Source organism: Gracilinanus agilis, chromosome 2, assembly GCF_016433145.1.
Source record: "Gracilinanus agilis isolate LMUSP501 chromosome 2, AgileGrace, whole genome shotgun sequence".
Lineage (NCBI taxonomy): Eukaryota > Metazoa > Chordata > Mammalia > Didelphimorphia > Didelphidae > Gracilinanus > Gracilinanus agilis.
The window spans coordinates 333,873,314-333,895,175 of NC_058131.1; the positions used below are offsets into that span (position 1 = coordinate 333,873,314).

The 21,862-nt window shown below is 38.4% G+C and overlaps 1 protein-coding gene across 1 annotated transcript in view; it reads left to right on the forward strand.

Annotated features, from left to right (window-relative positions):
- The window catches only part of TBC1D20 (TBC1 domain family member 20), a 39,884-nt gene that overhangs the window by 15,376 nt on the left and 2,646 nt on the right, over nucleotides 1-21,862 (forward strand). The window contains exons 3-7 of the mRNA XM_044664283.1: nucleotides 4,809-4,889; nucleotides 14,762-14,948; nucleotides 15,070-15,171; nucleotides 18,255-18,396; nucleotides 21,354-21,538. Coding sequence (XP_044520218.1) covers nucleotides 4,809-4,889; nucleotides 14,762-14,948; nucleotides 15,070-15,171; nucleotides 18,255-18,396; nucleotides 21,354-21,538 — 697 coding nt within the window. The remainder of the gene's footprint in view (nucleotides 1-4,808; nucleotides 4,890-14,761; nucleotides 14,949-15,069; nucleotides 15,172-18,254; nucleotides 18,397-21,353; nucleotides 21,539-21,862) is intronic.

The following is a 21,862-nucleotide window of genomic DNA, read 5'->3' on the forward strand; positions in this document are numbered from 1 at the left end:
CAGATCCAGCAGCCTTTTCTCAGTCCTCATTCTCCTTCACCTCTCTGCAACTTTTGACAGTGTTGATCACAATTTCCTTCTTGAATACTCTCTTTGTATTTTCAGGACACTATTCTCTATCTATTTGACTGCTTCTTCTCTGTCTCCCTTGCTATATTCTCTTCGATCCCATGGACCTAATTATTGTCTATACTGACAATTCTCAAATCTGCCTGTTTTGCCCAACCTCTCATCTCACATCTCCAAGTACCTTTCAGACATCTTGAACTGGATATCTGGTAGACATCTTAAACTAAACATATATAAAACAGAACTCATTACCATTCCCTCTAAATCTTCCCTCCTTCCCCTTTCTCCTTCCTCAGACTTGAAACCTAAGAGTCATCATTGACTCTTTATTCTCTCTCAAACTGTCCTCGCTGCCTCTTCCCCACCCTCCCCCCATCCAATCTGTTGCCAAGGTATGTCAATTTCACCTTTGTAACATTTCTTAAATACATCCCCTTCTCTCCTCTGACACTGTCACTGGTGGAGGCCCTCATCACTGTTTGTGGGTCTGCCTGCCTCAAGTTTTTCCTCACACTAATCCATCCTCCATGCAGCCCCCAAAGTAATTTTCCTTAAGCCCAGATCTGATGATGTCACTTTCTTGTTTAATAAATTCCATTGGTGCTCTATTGCCTCTAGAATCAAATATAGCATGTTCTGTTTGGCATTGAAAGCCTTTCATTGCCTCAGCCCATCCTGCCTTTCCAGTCTTATTAGATCTTACTCCTTGACACATATTCTTCAGTTCAATGACCCTGACTTCCTGGCTGTTCCACAAACGACACACTCCATCTTTCAGCTCTGGCTATTTTCTCTGGCTGTCCCCTGTCCCTGGAATGCCCTCCCTACTCAACTCCACCTATTGATTTCCCTGACTTTCTTTTGTTTTCAACTAAAACCCAGTCTTTTACAGGAATCTTTTCCTAACTCCTCTTAATTCTAGTGCCTTCCTTTTGTTTATTTCTTATTAATCCCGTGTGTAGCTTGTTTCTATATATTTGTTGCAATATGTCTCCCCATTAAATTGTAAGCTCCTTGAAGGCAAGGACTATTTTTGCCCCCTTTTGTATTAGTACAGTGACTGGCCCTTAGTAGGGTGCTTAATGAATTTTTATTGATTGATTGCCTGAAGGTCACATAGCTAGTAAATTGAATTTGAATTTGAATCAACTGAAATTGAATTCAAGTCTTCCTGAATCCAAATCCAGAGCTCTATCCATTGTATTACTTAGCTGCCAGGAATTGCTCAGGATATCACATCCCACCTGTATGCTTATAATAGCCTCCTAATTTAATCTCCTTACCTATGGTTTCTCCTCCATCTCTATTCACATACAACTGCCAAATAGATATTCCTAAAATACAGACCTGACTATTTCTCTTATACATTCAAAAAATATTCAGTGCCTTCTTAGCTGGGTCAGTAGTTAGTTTTGGTTCTTCTTTGTTAGACTGCTTTATTGTACTTTCCTTATAGTCATGTCTTAGTTTCTAACTCCCCTCTCAGTTTGACATGAATTTGGTTTCCATCCAGGTCTTATCCTGATTTCCCATCTACCAGTTCTACAAGTTGGCCTTTTTTTTTTTTTTTTTTATTAAGGTCAACCTCATGGCAATACCCTATCTCTCCCATTTGCCCACCCAAAGTTATCCATTAAACTGGTCCAAGAAAGAAAAAAAGTTTATACATAAGAATTGGAAATCACCAGGAACGGTGGGGCAGGAACTGTCTCACTTTTGTTCACAGTGCTTGGCACATAATAAATGCTTAATGATTAACTTTGCTAATTCCAAGTATTGGCAGAAAATATAGGAAATGCCATTATGGGAGGGAGTTGATAGCTTTTCTAGTACAAATCCTAGTGTAAGAACAAATCTCCTGTATGTCATCTCTCCCTCTTTTCTTTCTCTCCTTCCTTGTCCTCTTCAATTCAACAACAGATCATTTAAAAAGCACTCATATATATATGCAGGGCACTTTCTTGAACTCTAGGTAGTTCTAGTGAGAAAAGACGACATAGGCCTGCATTTCTTCTAGCTAAATTGCTCTTATTCAGACCTCATAAACTGTTGAGTGCCAGTTATTTAGGACACAATCTGAAACAATGGCATAATACAAAAGAAAATTGTATGGACCTCACCTGTTATTGTAACATAGTTGGATTTAAAGCTAGAAGGAGGCTTTAAAAGCCATCTTATCCAGCTTCCTTCATTTAACTAAAGACCCAGAGAGGCTGAGTGACATCACTAAAGCCACAGAGGTACTAAGTATCAGAACCAGAATTCAAACTGAATTCCACTGACTTCATTGTTTTTTTCCATCACCTCATAACTTCTTTCAGAAAGCCAGTCAGCTCATATGACATAGACATAGGAAAGACAGATGATTTTCAAGCCACTGAACTGTTTCAGGCCACTAGTTTTTCATTCTGTAAACCTTGGCATCTTCCTATCTGGAGCTTTCAGTGTTTGTCTGTAGTGGAGATATTTCCTAATCAGTCAGATTCAGAATCTTTATACTTAATTGTCAGATTAGTTTGTTTATGGGTACTAATTGTAGTGAAAGAAGGACTTCTCTCCCTGTAGTCTTTTTTTTTTAAGTCTTTACTTTTCATCTTAGAATCAATACTAAATATTGGTTCCTGGGCAGAAGAATGGTAAGGACCAGGCAATTGGGGTTAAGTGACTTGCCCAGGGTCACATAGCTAAGAAGTGTCAGAGGTCAGATTTGAGCCCAGAACCTCCTTTCTCTATGCCTGCCTCTCTATCCACTGAGTCACCTAGCTGCCCCCTCTCCTTGTAGTCTTCAAAGATCTCTTGGTTTAGGTTTTGTTTGGTTATGCACAAGCATCGTAGATGGAAGGAAGACTGACTGCTCTTTTATTATTGAATTTATCAGCAAAATATATGGGTCTATTCTCCTTTGATTGTCTAATCTTAATGATGAAGTGAGGAAAAGGGGCCTTAAAAATTTTTTTTAATGTAACATCTATTTATGTAATATTCAAAATACTGCCTAGGTACTTTTGAAAAAGATAATAACAACCCTTTAAAACCCAAGGCATAATGGACAGATGTGATTAATCCTGTGTACCCTTGTCTGGTACCTTTGATTTAATGGAAATGAGTAGAACCAGGTTTGAATGTTAGAGATGTTTTGGGCTATAAAACTAGGAATTCCCATGTGAACTGGAATGACCTCCAGGAATTTATGAAGAGTAAAAGGAGCAGAACCAGGAGAACATTGTACACAGAGACTGATACACTGTGGTACAATCGAACGTAACAGACTTCTCTACTAGCAGCAATGCAAGGATCCAGAGCAAGGCTGAGGGACTTATGAGAAAGAAAATTAGCCACATTCAGAGGAAGAACTGTGGGAGGAGAAACACAGAAGAAAAACAACTGCTTGAACACATGGGCTGATGGGGATATTTTTGGGGATGTAGACACTAAACAATAACTCTAGTCCAATTATCAATAATATGGAATTAGGTCTTGATCAATGATACATGTGAAACCCAGTGGAATTGTGCGTCAGCTAAGTGGGTGTCGGGTATTTGGGGGAGAGGGAAAGAACATGAAATATGTAACTATGGGAAAATATTCAAAATAAAAACTTTAAAAAAATAAATAAAACTAGGAATTTTTCCGAAGATATTATGATCTAAGTTATGTCCTATTTTGAGAAGCAAGCCAGTATATTTCTATCCCTACAAATAAGCCTTTGGTTCTATTCTAGATTGTTTTATACCTAACTATGTTTCGTTTTGAAAGGAATGAAGTGTTCACAAACAAAACGAATTGCCTCCTGAGGTAGTGAAGGCTTTTTCAATAGAGCAATTCAAACAGAAGCTCCATGACTACTTATCAGAGTTGCTATAGTGGAGAATGACTGCTAGGTAGGGGTTGGACTAGATGATTTATGTTACAATTACACCAAACACCTTCTATGTGCAGAGCATCATGCTTGCATGATACAAAGGTTAGATACAACATAATTCACTCCTAATTATCTGTTGGTGATGGAATAATATTGTGCTCAAAGGAATAATGACCTCCAGGAATTGATGCAGAGTGAAAGGAGCAGAACCCAGGAGAACATTGTACACAGACACGGATACACACTATGGTAAAATCGAATGTAATGAACTTCTCTATTAGCAACAATGCAGTGATCCAGGACAACTCTGAGGGACCTATGAGAAAGAATGCTATCCAAATTCAGAGAAAGAACAGTGGGAGCAGAAACACAGAAGAAAAACACTGCCAACATGGGAGGATGGGGATATAATTAGGGATAGTGACTGAAAATGATCACCCTACCGCAAATATCAATAATATGGAAATAGGTCTTGATCAATGACACATGTAAAACCCAGTGGAATTGTGTGTTGGCTATGGAAAGGGGTGGGAGGAGGGGAAGGATAGAACATGAATCCTATAACCATGGGAAAATGCTCTAAATTAATTAAATACATTTTTAAAAATTGAGAAAATAATTCACCCCCAAAGTGTTTATTGTCTAAGGGGATATAAGGTCAAGCCCAGATAGTTATGATAAACAAGTGTTATATGCTAAGTATGTTAAAGGAGTTTGCAACAAAGTGGTCTGTGAAGTCTGAGGGGAAAGTTGGCAACTAAGGGGCTCTAGGAAAGGCTCCATAAACCAGAATAGAATTTGTGTTGTACTAATAATATAATAAAAATAATAAAATATAATAAAATAATGTTATGCAATATTGTTGTTCTTCTCTCAGCGAAGGAGCTACGGGAAGATAGCAAGGACTACCAGCAAGTACTTCTAGATGTGAGACGTTCTTTACGACGATTCCCTCCTGGTGAGATGATGGCTTCTGACTTGATCCCTACTTCATTCTCTGTGTTCCCACTCTCTCCCTATGTTGCCATAGCTTCCCATGTCAATCATCTGAATTCACCCATGCATTCCCTGACTTTCTCTTTTCTTCCCCCTTCCTGCTCAGTTTTCTTAGGCTATTTGTGTCAGTGGCAGCAGCAACATTGGCATGAAGGGGACAACTGGGAAGCAAAAGTTCTTCGTACTTGACATCTTTGACCCTCTATTTAATGCATCCATTAGTTAGTTACTTGAAATTTGCTGAATCACTTTATCCCTTGAATCACTGGCTTTCTGGCTCATGATGCACTAATAAAAGGTTATTTTCTCTTCTCAAAGCTGTCAGAGGGGCTTACTAGGGATCAAAGTCATAGTCAATCTACTTTAAAGGAGTAAATCGGTTTGGATTTTGATCACTAATAAGTCCAGTTAATACCTTAAGTTGATTAGATTTGAGTAATGTTATCTAGTGTCTATATTGTGATCCTTGGGCATGCAGATACATTGGCAGGCCACTTAGCCCATCTAGCTGACTATTTTAGTAGAATTTCACCTTTACATATAGTTCTGTTCTTCCATATAGACCCTGTAATCATCTTTATATCCTTGGAGGAGTACAAAATAGTTTTATGAAAGAAGAAACTGAGCCATTATACTGTTTTTATCATCTTTATATCATTCTCCAGGGAATTGTGTATCTTAAGGTCATGAGGCCAGGAGAATCTTCTGGTTTTACATAGATAACCAGTGACTATAAACTTATTACTTTATTTATCTTTTGAAAGGGTTTCTTCCTGACTACATTCTTTTTTCTTACACTCACAGAGCATGTATCTCTACATAATAGGTATCTATGTGGGTATATATATATATATATATATGTGTGTGTGTGTGTGTGTGTGTGTGTGTGTGTGTGTGTGTGTATATATATACATACATACATACATACATACATACATATACCATGGATCCCTTTCCTATCTTAGTTACCTGGTCTAGAACATATAAGAAAATTTCCCCTAAAAATCCTAGGCACTTTTCCTCTTCCCCCCCCCCCCCCCCTTTCATTGTGGTATCTGGATGTTTACTTTACCAACACAGATCACAACCTTTCTGTAATTTGTTGTTCAGGAGTTCTCATAGCTTAGAAAATCCTGTGGTAAAGAACTCTCTTCTAACTCGATTAAATTAGTCCTCATAAAAAAAGACATAGAATCCAACATTGAGGCTGTGCTTGAAACTTTTTTAGCTTGGAAGGGCTTGCCAGAGTTTGTGCTCATGGTTGTAATCTTTGTGAAAACCATCATCATTATGAAGGGTCACAATAGGGTTTTAGTGGACTTTCTGTTCACAAAATCTATTCATCCTTTTTTCTCTTCTTTCACTTAAGCCAGAGATTCTTAACCTGGGGTCCATGGACTTGTTTTAAAAAAATATATATTTTGATAACATCATTCTAATATAATTAGTTTACTTTTGGGTGAATTTTATTTTATGCCTTTAAAAACATTATTATCAAGAAGGGGTTCTTAGGTTTCACCAGATTGCCAAAGGGGTACATGATATAGAAAAAGTTAGAACCCTTGATTTAAACCATCATTAGTCTATGATATGTATTGTAGTTACTATTGTCCCAGTGTTCCTAGACTCAACTACTGTTCATATTCTGATAAATAATAATCTTGGATTTTATACTCTTTGAGGTCCTTTTTCTACTTCTGAATTTCTTTGATTCTCTTAGTCTCATTTGTCCTGAGTTATTCAGAAAATGAGAACATCTTATTCATTAATTTATAACTATCAGTACATTAATAGTTTCTTAGTTACTAATATTATTTTAGTAAATTTAGTTTGTTCGCGTTTTGTGCTTGTCTTCTAGTGTGTTCTCAAACACATACCATTCTTTGTTGTGGTGGAAATAAACATGAGAGGGTGATGAGATTTTGGGCCTAAATTTTTTGCCAGTTCTATTCAGGCCCTGATTATTACTTGTCTTTTCACTCACTATACCTGTATTCTTTGAATGGCAATAAGACAGCATAAGTGTTTTTTGGTCCAAGAGTTTGAAGTTCAAGTAGGTCATGCTTCCTGGATTAAGAAAAGAAGGGATCATGAAACCAAACCAGTCTATTGGCACAGCTGGCTACTGTGTCATATGACATAGGTGGCTGTCTCATCCCCCATCACACCCTTTCTTCCACCAGTGGATTATCACTTGACAAGTATGTTGTACAGTAGCGTAGCAAATGACTCATGCATCTAAGAGTACTTCAGGATATTACTGGCAATGTGTTGGAATATTAGTTTTCCATAAACTTCTCCAACTCTAAAATCTCCCAAAATGGGGGGTGGGGGTGGGTAAGACTATGTGCTAGATATTAAGTATGTAATTTAAACTACAAGATAAGACACATGCTATACAAAGATAATAGCATCAAAGACCATAAATTCATAGAGCTCAACATCCCTTAGACTCACCTAGCCTGGTAGGTAAAAATAGAGCAAATACTGTTGCAGTCCTCTGCTTCAGGGTCTGGTTGTCGAGGGGATCTCTCTTTGGTTCCCCATGTCAGTGACTTAAGCATGATCCTCAACTAAAGCAACTGAGTAAGGTTGGATGAAAGAATTGAGTATTACAGAGCTACAGGTTAGCACAAACATAGCCTTCACCTCTCGAATTTATCTTGAGGCTGGGCCCCCTGTACTTCCAACTCATAGAAGCTCAGAACTGTCAGTCTTGGCTAAACTCTGCAGCTGAAGAAGGGGGACAGCCTGAAGAGTTTGGAGGGAAACTAGAGCCAATGACTGAGAATATGAGAGGCCGAAAAAGACCAAAAGATCAAATGAGAAATACAAGTAAATCTGCTTCTAACTTAGAAGCAGATAAACCAGCAGAAAAGCTCATACAGAAAGAGGAATAAGTGAAGACTGATACTAGCAACAAATATTACAGTGAAGGATAATAAATCAAAATATTCTATGATCAAAAAGAAAATTCTGTAGACTCAACAGAGATCAATGAAACAATAGCAAGAAACTTCAGAATTGTTCAAAATATAAATAAAATTATTAGAATAAAAGATGAGAAATTAAATGATTAAATTAGGTTATAAAGCAAAACTGCAGAACGGAGAGAAAGAAATAGCAGAGTATAGAACTTAAAAGACATGATGATTATTTGCTTTGGAACCAAAAAAAATAAAGGAGTGAAAGAAAATTTTGCAGAAGAAGTGCATAACATAATAGTACTAAAATGGATGAATTCTCTACAAGTCAAAGAATCTAACCTTAGAGACAGGACACACAGATATAATGTAAGAAACAAAGGACTCTCAGTTGTCTTCATCTTTTTGTACTGATTTTTATTTCCCTTCTTTTAAATCAGTACTTTCTCCCTGCAATTAGTTTGTTATACAACATGGCAAATCAGAAGACCTGAATAATATACTACAGGAAAAAAATACAGGGAAGCTGCCCAGAACTTTTGAATAAAGACAACAAAGCACTAAACTAACAAATCCATAGATTGTTTCTACAATGAAAACTTCACACTTTAAGGCAAATCATGTTGAAAATCCAGTAACAAACAGTAAATTGTGTAAGCTTCCTGGAGAAAGACCTTCACATGTGAAGGAACACCATGTTTAAATAACCCAGGATTATTCCTCTATCATGAGATAATGGAAAAGTGAATGAAAATAAAAGAACTCAATCTACCGCCCAAAATTATCCATCTACAAAGTTAAGCTGAATAATCAGTGGAAAAAAGAAAAAAGATAAACTTTTACCTTTAAAAAGCAGTTGAGACATTCCTGAAGAAGAAAAAAGAGCAGCAGAATATTTGACTTGGAAACACCCCAGCAATAGAAACTCCACAAAGGTAAATAAATAGTCATCTAGAAAAGACTAATAAAAATCAGTTGTCTCATTCTTAAAGGCTATTGGTTAAAGAAAAAAGTTCAATTGAACAATAAAGAGGGATCCTCAACGAAGAAAAAAGGATACAAAGGGCTAAAAAATATAAAAAAATCAGAAGATAGGAAGAAGGAAGAACTGAATTAATACTCCATAGATTCTTCTGTTGACTGCCTACAAGTGAATCTGTCCTCTGTAAAGGGATAACAGTGAAAAGTTTCTATCAGCAGGAAACAGAAGGCATTAGAAAAGAGGAAGAGGGGAGGAGAACCTTACATATAAAGTTTTTGTGTTTAAATGTGGTGGAACACCGTTATAATATGGTTAGAGGATCTTGCCTCAGAAAGTGAAAAGAAAGAGTACCACTCTCTACATTGAATAAGGAAATAAAGAAGTGTGTGTGTGTGTGTGTGTGTGTGTGTGTGTGTGTGTGTGTTTTGAATGAGGAATAAGATGGAATTTAGAATAAACTGGAAGAGAAATAAGGAGGACAAAGTAAGGGAAAACTTATTGGAAAGAAGTTCAACAAAAAATTGTTACTTTATAAAATAAGAAGTTGGAGAACAGAAAGGGAAAATTTCTGACCACAAGCTTAATCAAGTGGGAGAAGAGAAAATCCAAAAGAGATGCAAGGGAATAAATAAAAAGATGTTACAATTTAAGCAAATTAAAAGTGTTTGCTAGAGGACAGGTGAACAACAAGGGGAGGGATAATCGCCTTGGGAATAGACTAGCATCAAAGTGTATCACAAAACTAATTGCTGAGAGAAAGTACTTAAAAGCAGAAGGGGAATAAAAATCAGTATAAAAAGTAAATGAAGATGCAAGCTTAACCATCATAACCCTAAATGTTTAAACATTCCAGTAAAGTCAGTGGCAGTATAGATAAGAAAGCAAAACTCAAATAATTTCTGCATAGTAGAAACGTGTAAGGGGGAAAAGGAGTTTTTGGGTAAATATATTTAAGATTGGTCGTCAGAGGATCGAACAATTATCAATCCTCAATTAAGAATAATCTCAAATCAAAATTGACTTTTATGGAAGTTTATTTGCAATTGAGAAGAGAGAGGAAATAAGGAAATAAGAATCTAACATGGTAGGTAAATTACTACGATCCTCTAATTAATCCAGGTAGATCTAATTAACCCTCAGTGAGAGTCAGAGGGCCAGAGGCCAGGAGGTGAATGAAGCTTCATTCACAGAGTCTATTAAAGGGAAGTTCCTTAAGACAAGTTCAGGAAGATTCAGTCTTTAAATTCACTACGTGGACTTCTAAAGAAGATATTGAAAGCAGTCTCACCCAGGTCTCAGTGTTCCAGCCGGCACTCCTCCATGGACCAGAAGAACTAGAAGACCCTCTCCAGGAGAAGACCTTCTCCTTTTAAAGGGGCCACTTATGCTTCATTTCCTGTGCCTCTTCCCTAATTTATGTGTCCAATCACTATGAGACGCTTCTCATAGTACTGCCTAGGGGGCAGTCAGTTGATTCTGATTCATCACCCACTCTAGTACACGTGGGTTACTGACTTCCGAAAATTGGAGGTGCTCTCACCTTTAGTGATTAAATCTAAAGATGGGCAGTGTAGACTTAATCTAATTATCACACATGACTAAATAAAATCGTAGATCGAATAAAAAGGGGTTTGAACTAGTTACTTCTGAGGTCTTGGCAAAGCCTGAGATAACTAACATTTGTGAAATAAATGTTGGGAAAGTAGAGATTTGACACTATCTCCTGTGCTTTACTTTGACAAGAACATGCTCAGTCTACTAAAACATTATTGCTTTGAGAGTTACTGCCTCTTTCTTTGGTATCTTTGACTAAATTACACCTTGACCAAAGTGCCTGTAGCCAATGATAAGGATTTCTTGTAAGTTTTGGGAAGAAAATACAAAGAGAACAGCATTTGTGTACAAATAAGTAGGAGATGAATGGTCCCAGATTTTTCTGTAAATTAAGTTAGAAAAATAGTATTTTATGTACTCTGTGGGAGATCAGTGAAACAAACCTTTAGGTTTCTGGGGCATCAGCTAATCTGAGAGGCACCTTGGTTTAGTGACAAACACATTAGAAACAGAAGATTTATGGTTTTGGCTGAATTCTATCATTAGTTATATGGACTTAACATGGTACAACTTTTATGTCCTTATTTCTCTCTTCTGGAAAATCTAGAGGTTTTAATAGATAAGATGTTTCATATGAGTCAGTGATGTGATTGATGAGTAACCAAGTAAGGTAGTGTGATCTTAAGACTGAATTAAGAAAGGTTTAATTAATATCCAGAAATAAGGATTAATTGTACCCTGATCAGACCATATTTTGTAATATTGTGGTCATTTCTAGATACCATATTCTAGAGAGAAAAGCCTCTAAAATGATAAAGGACCTTAAATTCTGTAGAAAGATCAATTGAACAAATGGGATATCTAGCCTGGAGAAGAAACGATGTCATGATAGGTATCTTTTTTAATATATGTTTATTTTTCAATAACATGTAGAAAAAAAAATTTTAGACCCCTACTTTCCATCTTAGAATCAGTACTATGTATTTGGTTCTAAGGCAGAAGAGCAGTAAGGGCTAGGCCAGTGATGGGCAAACTTTTTAAAGAGGGGGTCAAAGGAAAGGAAATGCTCATCTGTCAGTCTTGTTTCTAAGGCAACTCTTTCAAAGTTTCATTATATTGTATCCTACTCATTGTATTCATCAGATTAGGAAAGAACATTTCAGGGGGCCATATCTGGCCCAGTGGGCCAGTTTGCCCAATCACTGGGCTAGGCTATAGGGGTTGTGATTTGCTTGTGGTCACACAGTTAGGAAGTGTCTGAGGCTGATTTGAACACGAGACCTATTGTCTGCAGGTCTGATTATCTATTAAGCCATTTGGCTACCCCCTAGAAACAATTTTTAGTAATTGTTTCTGACATTTTTTGATCCAGATTCTCCCTACTCCCTAAAACAGTAAATAAAATGACATGGGTTATACCAGTACTGTCATGTAACATATTTGGAATATTTACATATTCCTTATGCCTTAAAAAAAAGATATCACACATACAAGAAAAATTCATGAAGGAAATGAAGTGAAAAACAATGTGCTTTGATCTGCATTCAGACTCCCAACAGTTCCTACTATGGCTGTGGATAGCATTTTTCATCATGAGCCTCTTGAGGTTGTCTTGGATACTTGCTGTTAATAGTTTTGTCTTTCACAGTCGATCAATCATTGTATGATATTTCTGTTACTGTATAAGTTTTTCTGAAATCATCCTGTTGGTTATTTCTTATGGCACAATAGTATTCCATTGTAACCATATACCACAACTTGTTCATCCATCATAATAACTATCTTCAAGGAGCTTTTCCCATAGATGGAAGATATTTTGCAGAGGGCAGAAATAAGTACCATTAATGGAAGCTGGAAAGAGGCATATTTGTATTTAATATTAAGGAAAAAAACCTTGACAAATAACACTGCTCAAAAGTGGAACAGGCTGCCCTTAAATGGTGTGTTCCCCCATTGGAAACCTTTAAGCAAAGGCTTAATTTGTTAAATATATTGAGAAGATTCTCCTTTAGGTATGGGTTGAACTAGCTAGTCACTAGGGTTCCTTTCAACTCTGAATTTCTATGTGAGATGGAAGAGAATAGGATTAAAGATGTAGGTAGGAGGATTCACTTCATTTAGAAAGAAAGATTCACAAGTTGCTTGTCATCTCTGAGAGGGGGAAGGGAAGGGAGGGAGAAGGACAATTTGGATCTTATAATTTCAGAAAATGGTTTTTGAAAATTGTTATTGCCTATAATTAGGGAGAGAGGGAGAGAGAGAGAGAGAGAGAGAGAGAGAGAGAGAGAGAAGAAAGGAGGATGGGAGGGAAGGAAGGATCAATTGATCTTCTGTAACCAGAGGAAACTGTGGGTGATAGTATTCTGAGATTTGAAGATGTTGGAAGCTCATAATGATTCAACTCAATCTTCACAGTGGAATAGATTGGTCTAAGTTTGGGATATAGATTAAAACTGTGCAGGAGAGGAGAGGAGAAAAGATTTGGGACATGTGAGGAATGAGATAGAGTGAATAAGGACAAAATTGGTTTTTTAGCCAGCAGGAAGGACTCAGTTGAAATTATTTGTAATGACTGGAATCAGCCCAGTTTTGTTATTTTTTCCCTTTCTTTAGTAGTACTCAGCAGCTCAATAACAGGAACAGAGAAATTTAAAAATCGAGACAATCCAAGTATGGGACTTTGTAGTTTAGGAAGGTCAAGGGGATATGGAATCCTGGATTAGTATCTAGTGAAACATTTAAGTGACCAACTTTTAGGATCAAAGTTGCAATACGGAATCAAGCCAAGCTAGAGTGGGCAAGTTGGATTGGGAAAATAAGTAGAGAGCAAGGGATTTGAGGTCCCTAAGATTGAAGGTTTAATGTGAACAAGAGAGTGGAAAGAGTAGAAAAATAGTTTAATAAAAAGTTGTTAGCCAAAAATACTCAGTAATGTTTATTAAGCATTTTTTCTGTGTGAGGCATTGTGCTTCATTTTGAGGATTCAGAAACAAAAAAGAAATAGTCACTGCCCTCTGGAAGCTTATGTTCTATTCCATAAGCACTCTTGCGAATTGGGCAGGGATTAGGCCAGATAGTCCCTAATGTTTCTTCTTACTTGAGGATTCTGAGAAAGGTGTGATAGTGTATATTTCTCATGCTTTGCTGTGGAAGGAGGAGGCAGCCCTGTTGGCCTGGGTTTGTAGCGTTCCATCACAGTGATAGTTTGCAAGCCCTGCTTCTGAGTTCTTCCCAGCAGTCATGGTGTAGAGGCCTAGTGCCTTATGTAGTAGTGCTAACAGGAGAGCTGGAGATAAGATGCAACAGTTTCCCATGATACTAAACATTAAGCACCTTGTATATATAAAACATACTGCAAGATACTAGGGGAAAATTTTTTTTAATTAGTTGGGGAGCCAGTCCTCACTGAATTTACTTTCTCGTAGGGTGATGGGTGATAGGATTATTAATCATTGTAATAGTATTTATATAGCACTGGAGGTTTACAGAGTGCTTTATAAATATCTCATTTGGTCCTCAAAACAACCCTGGGAAGTAGGTGCACTTATTATCCTCATTTTGAAGAAACAGAGGCAGTCAGCAGTTAAATGACCTTCCTGGAGTCATATTGCTAATAAGAATCTGTGTGGTTTTGTACTAAAGTCTTCTTGACTCCAGTTGTAGATCCCATCCATTCACTACATCACCTAGCTGCCCATATACACAAATAATGATAACATAAACTAGGACAGAGGTACAAATAACTTTGTGAGATCTAAAAAAGGAAAGTGGAAACAGATTCACAGAGGCTGTGGCTTTTGAGCCAAGTTGAAGAATGGGTAAGATTTCAACAGACAGAAATGGAGTAGGGCATTGCAGGCAGAGAGATAGAGAAACAGAAAACCATAGGAGCTGCAAGTAGAACATAGCAGGCTGTCCATTTCAACTGGCTGAATGGCAGAGTGGAAGGATGTGGAATGAGCTGAGATAAATCCAGAGATGCAAGGTGGTACCAGGATATGGAGAGCACTAAGTCCCAAGTTCAGGTATTTGAATTTTACACAGTAGACAGTAACCAAGAGTTTGGAGCAGAAGACCATGATTATATTTCTTCATAAAGAAGATTAATCTGACTACTCTGGTTTGGATTGATTAAAGCCAGAGAAACTAGTGTGAGGGATGCTGAACAGGTGGCCTGTGCAGTGGTCCAGAAATTAGTCCCAAGGGTCCATTGTAGAATGATGGCAAGAGGATTCATTCCTTGATCACATATTTCCTGTAAAGCCACTATTCTATACTTGGGTAGGCCAGCTCTGGTCCTTCTTTTTCTTAGCCATACTTACATGCTTCTCTCTCTCTCTCTCTCTCTCTCTCTCTCTCTCTCTCCATTTCCAGGCATGCCTAGTGAACAAAGAGAAGGGCTCCAAGAGGAGTTGATTGACATCATTTTGTATGTTTTGGAACGAAATCCCCAGCTGCATTACTACCAGGGCTACCATGACATTGTGGTCACATTTCTGCTTGTTGTGGGTGAGAGACTGGCCACATCATTAGTAGAGAAACTCTCTACTCACCACCTCAGGTATCTTGACAGGGAACTGCAAAAAGATGACAGTTGTATTTTCTGTCATTTAAAAAAAAAAAAAAAGCAGGGCTTAATTTAGCTTTGGCCTGACCAAACTCTTTCTCTTGTTTCACCCAAGGGATTTCATGGACCCAACAATGGACAATACCAAGCATATATTAAACTACCTGATGCCCATCATAGATCAGGTGAATCCCGAGCTCCATGACTTCATGCAGAGGTATACAACAGCATGATCTCCCAACTTTTCCCCTTTTAGGAAATCCAAACCTATTTCAATCATCATCTTAAATTTATGGTAATTTTTATGGCTGAGCAGGCAGGCTCTACTTTGTTTCATGCTCAGCAGATGAATAAACCCACTGAACCCCTGGGCATCATGAATCTTTGGGCCTCAGATTTTTGCCTGAGTGGTTCTCAGTTCCAGTAGTAGGAAGTATCTGCATATTAAGAATGAATTTATTTCTCCACTTGTTTAGATTTCTGAAAAGCCACTAATGGTCATTAGGGCTTATCTGTAGAAAAAGAAATTAAATTTAGCAAATTTTTGTTAAGTACCTACCATGCTCAAAGCATGGTGATAGGCCCAGGGATTACTCAGGAGGAAGGCAGCAGGCTTTCCCCTTGAGAAGCTTGTATTCCAGGGTGGAGAAATGACAAGCAGACCAGTAAGCACAAGATAACTCAAAGGGGGATGGTGTTAATTACTTGGGAAAGTGGCAAGAAGAAGAATGAGAGAGTGCTCTATCTTGTGAAGGAGGTGACTCCTAAACTGATTCTGAGGGGGAAAATAAGGATTATGAAAGGTAGAAACCAAAAGGCAATACTGTACATTGTGAGTGTGGAGGATGACTTGAGCCAAATCCAAATCCATGGAGGCATGAGATGCATTGCTGAGTTCATGGAACAGCTGCTAGTCCATCTTGTTTGGAACATAGAGAACCATGAACAGGGAAGGTTGGTATACCCAGATTGTGGAAGATTGAACTTATAACTTATCCTAAAAGCAATAAGGTATTGCTGAAGATTTTTGAACAGTAAGTCTAGTAAGTCTGATACCTTAGAAAGATGATTTTAGTGGCTATATGGAGTATGGATTGGAGAGAGAAAAGAATAAAATTGGAGGCTAGTTAAGATAGTCCAAGCAAGAAGTAGTCAGGGCTGGAATTGACAGTGCAAATGGAGAGAAGAGGACAGATGGGAAAGGAATAAAAGAAGCTGAAGTAGCCACATCTCTCAGCTATTGAATAGAGGTGACAAGAGAGAGGAAAGAGGCAAAGCAAGCTCCAAGGCTATGAACCTGAGTGACTAGGAAAGTAAATAATCTCCACAGAAAGAAGGGTGATTCTGTAGAGGGAAGTGGCTTGGCTAACAGTGTTGAGTTCTGCTTTGGAAATGTTGAATTTTTTTTTAAACCCTTCCTTCCAACAAAGAATCAATACTAAGTATTGGTTCCAAGTTAGAAGACCAGTAAGGGCTAAGCAGAAGGTAGTAAGGGGTTAAGTGACTTGCCCAGGGTCACATAGCTAGCAAGTGTTTGTAGGCCTGGCTCTTAATCCACTGAGCCATCTTTGGACATAGTGAATTTAAGAGACCTATAGTATGTCCTAGGTGGAAATGGTAATGGGAGATTGGAAGTGAGATTAAAACTGGATGTATTGATTTGAATCTCTGGAAAGATGATTTCATCTCTTAAGGATTTTCCCGAAAGCATCTGTATTTTCCAGCTTAAGAGAATGCACTGCTAGAGCCTCAGAATAACAGATCTGAGTATTGACAGGAGATAATCAAAAATGCCCTCTTTGTAAAAATGGTAAGAAAAGGAAACACTTGACTTTAATTCCCCTCCATGTTTTTTAGATTTGTAGACCAGTTGGGGCATAGTGCCATCAGCTGCTTTGTGAACCGCAATTAACAGTAGCTGATATTTATACAGTTTCTTATAGTTTATAAAACCCTTTCCTTAAAATAGTCTTCTCAGGTAGTTCATGTAGATAGCATTATAAGGGATCTGTGGTCACAGGTGGTGGAGCCAGGCCTTGAATCCAGGTTTTTAATCTATAACTATCTCCTCCCCTGCTATGGTATTTTTTTTAAACCCTTACCTTCCATCTTAGAATCAATATAGTGTATTAGTTCTAAGGCAGAAGAGTGATAAGGGCTAGGCAATAGGAGTTAAGTGACTTGCCCAGGGTCACACAGCTAGCCAGTGTCTGAGGTCAGATTTGAACGTAGGCCTTTTCTTTTCTAAACCTGTCTCTCAATCCACTGAGCCACCTAGCTTCCCCTTTCATATGGTACTTTGCATTTTATGAGGTACTATTCTCATGACAACCATGCAAAGTTGATAGTGCAAGAATTAAAAATTCTTGTTTCAGTAATAATAGCTAATCACTAACATTTATGTAGTACTTACTATGAACCAGCACAGTGCTAAGTTATTATCTCATTTGATCCTCACAGCAACCCTGGGAGATGGGTGCTATTATGATTCCCATTTTACAGACAAAAACTAAACCACAGAGAGGTTAAATGACTTGACCAGGATTACACAGCTAGGAAATGTCTGAAACCAGATCTGATCTCAGATCTTCCTGACTCCAGATCCTCTCCTTCTATCCACTGAACCACCCGGCTTCCTCATTAGACAGCTAATTGGCTAATTTTACACATCAAAAAAATATAACTTAGAGATGAGAAATAATTTACTAATATTGCATATCTAGTAGAGTTGGGACTTGGGTCCTTTGACTCTTAGTCTATTGCTCATTCCATTATATCATAATGCCTTTTTTGAAGCAATATACCTGGGACCCATACTACATTAGGAAAGCATCATGAGATTTTGTGTTGGAGACATTAGGGAAGGGAAGAGAACAAGCACTTATTAAACTCCTAAGGCACTCTGCCAAGCACTTTACAGATAGCTCATTTGATCCTCACAAAAACCACGGGGGGTAAGTGCAATTATTTTCAGTTGAGAAAACTGAGGCATACAGAGGGTAAGTAATTAACCCAGGATCACACAGCTAGGAAATATCTGAAACTGGATTTAAACTTGTCTTCCTGACACCAGGCCCAGAGCTCATTGCGCCATCAAACTGCCTCTAATATTACAGTTCACAACCTGGACATTGAATGGTCTTAGGGAATACAGTTTATTCCTTGATGGAGAAAGTTGCCAGAAAACAGATTTCTCAAATAAATGTCACCAAATCTGAGGCTGGGGCAGCCAACAAGGGAGGGAAGACGTGGAGGAAAGCTGCAACAGAATCTAACAACTGGATTTCCTTTGGCTCTTAGTGCGGAGGTGGGGACCATCTTTGCACTCAGCTGGCTGATCACCTGGTTTGGCCATGTCCTGTCTGACTTCAGGCATGTGGTACGGTTGTATGACTTCTTCCTGGCCTGCCACCCTCTGATGCCCATTTACTTTGCTGCTGTGGTAGGTATTAGTCATAAGTTTGTGACATATGAGTCCAATGACTTTCCTTGGAAAGGGTTCAGTTAAGAAAGTTTTTGTTCCACCTTCAGGGGCAAAAATGCCTGGGAGTGGAGCTGGACAGGTTCGTTTGAACCCCAAATAAGGTGTTTCTCCTTTTTGTCCATGTTTCTTTCCACCTAAATTAGGGGGAGAGGAAAAATAGCTCCTAGCCTAGGGTACTCTCTTCCTCTTTTTAAAGGAAAAAAAAATTTTTTTATAAGCAATTTTTATTTAATCCCTTCCATTGCTTCTTTCCCCAGTTGAATATTAGGGGACAGACCCATACAAACCTGCATAGATCAGCAAAGCAGTTTCTCCTCTTGGCCATGTTTAGAAATGCCTGTCTTATTCTGGATTTTAAGTCTATCTCTTCTCTGGCAGAAGTTGAGTGGTGTGATTCTTCATCAGTCATGATTTATCATTGCATTAGTTAAGAGTTCTAAAGACTTCCAAAGTCGTTACTATCATTGTGTCAGTTGTTCTCCTGGTTCTGCTCATTCACTCTGCATCAGTTCATAAAGGTCTTCCTGGTGTCCTCTGAAATTTTCCATTTCATGTCTTCTTATAGCACAGTCATATTCCATTACATTCATAAACCACTATTTGTTAGCCATTCCCCAAGAGATGGGTAACCCCTTAGTTTCCATGTTGAGGGGATACTATGAGTAGAGGTGCTATAAACATTTTTGTACACGGGGATTGATCTCTTCGGAGTAAAAGCCTAGTAATGGTTTAGTGGGGTCAAAGATTATATATGCCAGGGTAGTTCCAAATTGCTTCTCAGAGTGGCTGAACCATGTGGCACAACTTGTTCAACTGCAGTGCTCTTATGTGCCTTGGTTTGTGCTGTGGTTCACAGGACAAAGTTGGGAAAAAATAGGGTATTGGGATAAAATAAAAACCATGAGCTTGAAGAAAAGAAAAAGTAGATGCTAATACTGATAATGATAATAATAGTAGCCTCCAGGAAAGCCCTACTCTGACTCCCAAGATCTCACCTGCTGGTCCTGGGCTCTCAAAAAGTTATGCCAGCCAGCAGTGCCCCAGCTTCCTTGGGCCTTCCCAAGCTGAAGAGGTTTTACGTACCAGCCAGGCAGTGAACTGTTGTCTGCACCAGCTTCTTCAATTCAGAGATGCCAGTCACCAGAAGGTTGGCCACCAGGGGCTGAATTGTTTTCACCACGACAGTTCATGAAACAATCCATTTAAGGAATGAAAGCATAATGAAGTCTGAAAGAACACAGTGGGTCTTTAGAAGCATAATAAGTCCCATTTTTTTTTATCACTTTACAATTTATGAAGTCTCTTCTTATAGCACAGTCATATTCTATTACTTTCATAGACCACTTTGTTTACTTCACAAAAGTATTGTGAGATGAGGATTATAGATAGTATTGTTTCTATTTTATAAAAAGAGGAAACAAAAGGCTCAGAGGATTGATGTGACTTGCCTGTGGTCATGAAATCTGATTTAAAGATCCAGTGGTCATTTGTGACTACTCTCCACTGCTTTTCTTTCTTTTGTTAAGTTGGCTGTTCTTTATTATGTCTTAATCATTTTTCAGTCATGTCAAATTCTTTGTGACCCCATACTGGAGTGGTTTGCCATTTTCTTCTCCAGTTCATTTCACAGATAAGGAAACAGGCAAACAGTTAATTGACATGTCCAGGGTCACAAAGCTAGTAAATATCCAAGTCTGGATTTGAACTCATCCTCCTACTTCCAGGCCAGTGCTCAATCAGCCGCCCTGCCTGTCTGCCTTCAGTGCTTTTCTAAAATAAAAAGGTGGACACAGCTTGGACTTGATGGTGAAGTAAGCCATAGGAGAATGTGAAAGAGGTGCTTGAGTGCTTGCTTCTAGGAACTGTGAACTGACCCAGTCTTTGTTTCCTACTAAAGAATTGGGTTTGAAAGGGAAAAGAAAAGGACACCTGTAGTAACCACATCAGCACAGACAAGAGAGGCATTCAGTAGAAATCATTTCTGTTCTAGACAAAGCCTCTCCTACTTCCTTCTGTTTTTTTTCCTGAAAGCATTGTTTTGGGTGTCTTAAGTAAGGCTGTGGGGAGGCATTTGATCCTCTGTGCCCACAAAAGACTTATTTAGGTATTCACACAATCAGTCATATCAGGCCAAAGCCTCCAGCAAGAAGGATCTTTCCTTGTCTAGTAATAATAATAATAAAATTTAGCATTTATATTGCACTTTAAGGTTGCAAAGCACTTTATCTATGTTATCTCACTTGATCTTCACAAGAAGCCTAAGAGGTAGGTGCTATTATTATCCCCATTTTACACTGGAGGTAACTGAGGCACATAGCAATTAAGGTAGATAGATTCAGACAGGTAGACTTGCTCAGGTCACTTATTTGCACTGTTAGTAAATGCCTATCTGCATTTGAACTCAAGTCTTCCTGATTCCACATCCATCATCCTATCATGTCAAGCTGCCTCATTAAGATGGCAATACTACTAATCCTGGCAGCACTGAAGCCCATATTACATAATAGCTAACATTTATGTAATGCTTACTATATCTCAGCACTTTAGAAATATTTTTTCATTTGATCCTCACAACAATCCTGGGAGATAGATACTTTTATCATTAACCCCATTTTAGAGATAATGAAACCAAAGTACACATAGGTTACTTTAGTGACTTGCCTAGGGTCACACAGCAAGAAAGTAGCTGAGACTGGTTTTGAACTCAGGGCTTCCTGATTCTAGGCCCGGTGCTCTATCCAATGCTCCACCTATATGTTAATATTACATCCAAAATGAGTACTAGGATTTGCAAGAAATTTTGGAAGAGGCTTTTCCATGACTAATATAAATCTATCTTCCAGAAGAATGGGGTATTCATGGGCAGGGCATCATTCTCTTTTCTCAGGTCTTCATTGCAGGCTTTATCTCTGCAGATTGTGTTGCATCGAGAGCAAGAAGTGCTCGATTGTGAGTGTGACATGGCCTCTGTTCACCACCTCCTGTCCCAGATCCCTCAGGACTTGCCCTATGAAACTCTGATCAGTAGAGCAGGAGATCTCTTTGTTCAGTTTCCTCCCTCTGAGCTTGCCAGGGAAGTGGCTCAGCAGCAAGCTGAGAGGTGAGTGGGAGCTTCTGGTACCAGATGATCTGGAAGAATTTCCTGGACAGAGAAGTATTCAAAAAGAACATGCCTTTGTGGAAATGTTGGTTCCAGAGATCTAGACATAGATAACTGAATTCCTGTTTTAGACTTCATGGGTCTTTTCCTTTTTTTTTTTTTTTTTTAACTCTTACCTTCTATCTTAGCTCAATAATGGGTATTGGTTGCAAAGCAGAAGAGAAAAGGGCTAGATGGTGGGGGTTAAGTGACTTGCCCTAGGTTATACAGCTAGAAGTGTCTGCGGCTAGATTTGAACCCGGGACCTCCAGGATAGCTTTTATC